General features: G+C 43.7%; 1 protein-coding gene across 30 annotated transcripts in view; it reads right to left on the bottom strand.

Annotated features, from left to right (window-relative positions):
- Positions 1–888: 888 nt before the first annotated feature.
- BIN1 (bridging integrator 1) overlaps positions 889–6,000 on the bottom strand; it is a 97,735-nt gene continuing 92,623 nt past the window's right edge. For 16 of the 30 annotated variants that reach the window (XM_074596074.1, XM_074596092.1, XM_074596067.1 and 13 more), the window contains one exon: positions 889–2,867. In XM_074596074.1, the coding sequence (XP_074452175.1) occupies positions 2,760–2,867 (108 nt within the window). In that variant the 3' untranslated portion in view covers positions 889–2,759. Of the gene's footprint in view, positions 2,868–5,057; positions 5,109–6,000 lie in introns of all 30 variants that reach the window. The other 14 variants (XM_074596064.1, XM_074596066.1, XM_074596076.1 and 11 more) reach the window with 3 other exon arrangements.

Raw genomic sequence — 6,000 nt, 5'->3', positions numbered from 1 at the left:
GGGTCCGATCCTGCATTTGACTGAGATGTGCTGCCACCACTTCTTCGTGAGCCATGCAAGATCCAGGTAACCCACCCGACCTGCTCTAAGCGAGGGGGGCTGGGGGTTGGGATTTTTGAGTTGGGGGGGGAAGCAAAGGGAGAGAGATGCGACATCCTCCGCACTAACGATATTTGAGCATCACTCACGTGACCTGAAAACAACATCCCTTTTTTCGCAGAGCGTTACGACTTCTGCAGGGACAATACAGTACTGGATAGTTGCTTTGCAAGCTCAATAAAATGAAAAGGCCTTACAAGGATTTTTGTTGGGACAGTCATCTGGTTCAAACACAGCAGAAGACAACAACAACAAAAACAGCAAAAAAAAAAAACCCACAATAAATTAGATATCAGCACAGCTTTCTAAATGCTCTAGAACAATTACTTGCAAGACAAAAAATCACAGCTCTGGTACTTAGAATCTTGTCATTTTTTTAAAAAACAATAATCCACAGGTTTTGCATAAAAATAAACATTTTAAGCTGACAGCATCATGTTAATTGGATCAACCCGCTTTTTAATATATATATTTCTATGTATATTTCAATGTATATTTTTCTATGAATATTCTTTAAAGGAGTAATGGAGTCACAAATGCATAAAAATAGATATTTTGGAAAAAAAAGAGTAATAATAAGGACAACCCTGGTGAAAAAGCAAAAAAAAAAAATCAAACAGGGCAGTATTCTAAAGCAATGGCTCACCATACTATAACTTGTGGAGTCCAGTCCTTCTGTATTGTGAGCAGTCATCCCTAAATACTCTTGGGTTTTGGAACAGTGATGTAAAATATAAATTCCTGCAAGTTTATTAAAAAAAAAAAAAAAAAAAAAAGGAGAAGGGATTTGGGTATATAGGACAGATTTTGATGCCTGTTACATTGGTGTAAATAACTATCACAGATCATTTGCCAAGCTGAAAGCTGGAGGAACACCAGCAATTCTTGCTTTTATAAGGATATATTTTCTGATCAAAATCTGATCTGTCCCTCTGAACTAAAATTTTTAAAAAACGTGCACTTTTGCCCTACAATGTTTTCTTTGTTGTCCTACAAATAATCAAAACAGATTGGAAAAGGTGGGATTTTCAGTGGTGTGTGTCAGCATTCTGTGCATCTTTGACAAAAGCCAGCTCCTAACATTTTGGAAGATTATTTGAGAGAGTGATCCGTTCCCTTTACAGCAGGAGGTAACTTCACTGTTCAAAATCCCTTCAAGGCAAAAAGATCATGAAGGTGGGGGGAAAGCCATAAAAAATTATAATAGCCCGACCTGTTTGCCAGCTGCATCAGTATTCAAGTAAAGTTTAAAGTACCTTTGTGGGACTTTAGAGTCTTGGAGGGTCAGACCGGCTTATTTTAACAAGTGTAATATGCACTTTGAAACAGCCTTGTCATCTGCTTGTTTAAACTAAAAAACAAAACTCAAAAACAAACAGAAGCAAAGGGAAGGTATAGGAAAGGTCTCAGCATCAGCATTAGACTGCAGGGTGTCTCCTTGACACTGACACTTAGATATTCTTGCCTTCCTTTCTAATGCATTAAAATATCACGAAGTCATGCAGCCATTTTAAATGCGTATTTCAAGAGTCCAGTTTTCCTAGAGGTTAACTTGATCACCAGCACAGCACTGGAGAAAGCTGATCTAACAATATTTCACTTAGAGAACTCTCCAAAGGAAAATAACAAATATTATTCCACAAATAACAATGCCAATTAAAAACACAGAAAGCAAATTGTTTTTTCTTGGACATTCTTTCAGAAGAAATTTTCTTCCCTTATCTCTTTCTCTAAAAGCCAATTTTCTAACCAGCCAGATTTGAGAGCTATCTTCCATCTACATGAATCTAAGCTTTTCTGAAACTGCCTACAGGGTTTTGGAGGCAGAGGATTCCCTCTGCTAAATTTCAGAGTCATCTGAATGGCATCTGCTTGTTTCATCTTGTTTCTTCTCTTGAATTTGTGCATACCCCTTAGCATTTCACAGGCCAATACTACTGCAAGAATTTAGGTATCTGCATTTGAAAACTTTGGACTGAGCACAGCTTCACGCATTTCATCTTCTCCATGCCCTTTCCATGTAGTTTCTTCTGTCTTTACATGTACAAAAATCACAGTTTGTGTAACACTGTTTTAAAGGAAGAAAATAAAATACACACACGCACACACATACATTGTATTGGTGAACACTATACACTAAATATTTTTTTCAACAGCATAACAGAAAGTTTGGCCTACTGTAGTTGGAACATGTAGGGAAGGCTGAATTTTTACGGTTGCCATGCAAGCTACCTTCAAGACAAAACAGATGAACCCACCCAAGAGCAAACACAGCTTCTACTCTCAAGCCATTAGACAAATATTGCCTTTCCAGGGATCAGACTGACATCTCGCCAACTGAGTCAACGCAGTATTTAGAGAACCATGCTGAGTTGCTTCTGCATCAGTCCTCTGAATCCAAATGCTGTTAAAACCAAAGGAGGAAGAGGGTATTTGACTTGCCTTATTATTATTTATCTCTATATATTTTGATAACACTTTGAATTTCAATTTACTTCTGAAACCTTGCCCTTTGAGAAGAACGCACCCTTAAAGTTGACAATTTTTTCAGGCTTCTGTTCCTTTAAAATTCTCTTCTTTTCATTTCTCTGTTCTTTTTCAATTATCTACCAGAAAACTTGCTTTCTTCCAGCAGAAATGCGGCTGGTGGGCTTGGGCTTTCACTGCACCCGCTCTGTGAAATTCTCTGGGAAAACTCCTCGGCATTGGTCAAGTTCCTTATGCTGGATCCAGTCAGACTCCTTCACGCCCATCAGCCATCCTTCATCCTAGAGAAGACAGAGATCAGACGCTGAGGGATAGATGTGAGTAGGGATTTTTCTTACAGAGTGCAGGCCAAGGAGGTGTCAAGGCACATCAAAGCCATGCTTGTAGTTGGCTTGGAGACAATCCAGGAAGAGGATGGGGGAGAAGGAAAAAAAATAAAAATGTTTTCATTCCCTTCTTAACAGGGAAAAGTTACATCCCACCAGAGTCAGTACCAAACTCCTATCTGACCCAGACTGTTTAGAGACAATGAAATTCTAAACAATTAGCAAGTGTAATAGAAACATGTCATAATTTACATCCACTGAAGCAGGAGAAATTCTGCCAAAGAAAGTCTCTAGAGCTACAGGACAGGAACCAAATACCTCACCTTTCACTATCTAAATATGAGGGGTCTAGCATTCTCCATAGTCAGAAAAGAGACGGGCATCTCCACAGTGTAATTCACCCATTCATCTTGGGCACAGGTCTTTGGAAAGGATGAATCATTCCTTGGAGGTGCTCATCCCCTGGTCTAGTCATAGCACCTGGGTGATTAGCGTTTTAGAGGGATGACACAGGCAAAATGAGTCTGGCTCACTACTCTGAAAATGTGGTCTATGTGAACTGGGAGCTGAGGAGCTGAATTCATCTTCCCAAAATCCAACAGGCTGTTGGGCTTGAAGCAAGGTGTAGTTGACAAAACTCCCCAACCTGTGCTATATATGATATAAGACTTGAGGTTCCTCACAAGGGTCCTCCACAGCCACCAAACCTATAGATCTATAAGCAGGGATGCAAATGGAGTCCTGCCTGATAGAACCTGCTCAGGACAAGAACCAGACTTCCTACCCTCTCCCCTGCTCTCTGCAGGGTGCCCAGAACCATGATTTGCACTCCATCTGAGCACATGAGGGAGACAAGATATTCAATGTGGGAAAGCTGCAGTTCCTGCAGCTCAGATGAGCAGCTACTCTATTCACTGCATGCCTGGGAGCTGCCACCATGGAAGCACCCCTTTAACATGCAAATGTGCCCACTTATTTGCAGTGGGGCAGCCTATGGGTTAAGATTGCAGCATGGGGCAATGCAACCGCACAGGAGACCACCACCTCCAAATCTGACAGCTTGCTCTGCATCCACCCCTGTGGATGAGCGTGCATCAGACTCATTTAGAGATACGTCATCACATCCAGCCACACAACTTGCCTGGGCAGAAACGCTTAGGTAACCAGATGCTCTAAGCTGTGGGGACACGGGGCATACATGTGTACAGCTCATATAGTTGTTCTGGCATTTCTCCTTTCCTGGAACTGGCAGGAGTTACCTGGGTATTTACCAAGGCCACGCAATGCCCCCCCTTGAAACTTGTTTCTTTAAAAACATACCTGCACAGTTCATGAGTGACACAGTACAGACCCCGCCAGGTGTGATCCATGGGGCACGTATTGCTTTACACTGCCATTTTGCAGGTTCTGCCCTCTTGTCGTGTTTTCTGCAGTTTTCACATGGCAGCAGCTCAGAACAGCCACCGTACCTGAGTTCCTGGGTGCCTGCAGGCTCAATTAGCCCTTGCTGCTACCTTAGATTTGAGCATTCAGGAGATGTCATGGGAATGGCATGAGACGGGAGACCATCTGCAGCAGCCAGCTGCAGGGGCTGAGGAAGGACTGACATGCCATAAATCAGGAAGACAAACAACTAGGCAGAAGATGCTGGGCCCAAGTGTCTGGAAGGCAGCTTCCAGCTCACAGCACGGCAAGCACAAAAGCTCATCCATTTGCACACAGCGTCTGTGCCATACAGCATGCAAAACTCCCACTGCATCCTGCCACAAAGGGTCTCCTCAGCTGTAGGGACTAGACATGAGGACCCAGACTGACCCTTGCCGATTTTGAACCACACCACCTGAAGTGCCAGCTTTGAAACGTTGCTGCCCTCAACTCCTTCTTCTGTCAAGAGAGATGAATCCAGGCCTGGCTGACGTACCCATAGACTGAGACCTAAGCTACAAGACAGGGACACGGATCACAGTCTATTATCCTAAGCTTCCTCCACTCACGTGCACAGTTCATGCACATGTTAACAGCCAGCACTTTCTGGCTGGGTATGGTCAAGGTTAGGGAAATGAGCTGTAGCACAGGATACACTGTGGGAGGGTTAGAGGGCTTCAGTGCAGCTACAGCATCATGTTAGCAACACTCAGAGCTCACCCTCTGCAGCTTGGAGAGTCTCGAGTTCATGGCTGTTGCACCCACATCCAGCTAGAGTGCAAACATAGGGCATTGAAAAACTCTGCTCCACAAATGCCATCTCCTACCACAGAAACTAGGGGAGCTGCCACTCAACAGACAGCTTTCTGAGAAATAAACGCTCACAAACGCTTGTGCAGAGCAGTCCCACTCAGAGTCCTGTCTCCAGAAGGAATCACTGCCTCTTCCCCATACAACCTTTCCCCCCAGAGCACCTAGCTCTGCAGGAACTGCTGGCACATTATAGCTCCCATTCCACAAGCAGCAGCAAGATCTGCCTCCATAATTCACAAAGCCAACAGCTGAGCCACAAAGAGGGGTCCACATCTTCTGTGGCCAGTGAACTACATCACCTTCCCTTTACCCCTTGTGGAATCCAGATCTTGTCTGGGCTTGGCCAAACCCAAAGAGCTGGTGACTGCTGAATAAATTTGGAGAATTCCCTTCCTTTTCCAAACAAAAACCTGGAGACATAAGCATGAATTTTATAAAATCACCACTTCCCTCATCCAGAGTAGTAAAACTGCTGCTGCCTGTATCAGCTGGAAGCCCTCAAACAGCAAGTGAGGAGGATTTACTCAAGGCTTCTAGAAATAGCTCAGAAAAGCATCGCCAATTAAATTCAGGTTGGAGATGGACAGTAAAACTGTTCTCTGGGGCTGAGCAACTTGCTCCAGCCTTTGGTTCTGCTGCCATCTCCTGACCAAACACTGTCTTTTGGAAACAGGCATTGCTATGCTGAAGTGCAAGACATCATCCATGGCAAGCTGCTTTCTGTGAGCTCCATCATTTCTCAGAAGGGGAGAAAACATCATAAGCTGTGGGTCGCTCCTGCCAATGCCACAGTCTGCACTGCAGTGGTCACAGGGAATGTGCATCAAGTTCAGGAGCAGTAAGGAGGCAA

This window comes from Larus michahellis, chromosome 7, assembly GCF_964199755.1.
Source record: "Larus michahellis chromosome 7, bLarMic1.1, whole genome shotgun sequence".
NCBI classification, from domain to species: Eukaryota; Metazoa; Chordata; class Aves; order Charadriiformes; family Laridae; genus Larus; species Larus michahellis.
This window is presented reverse-complemented; position numbering and strand designations above follow the sequence as displayed.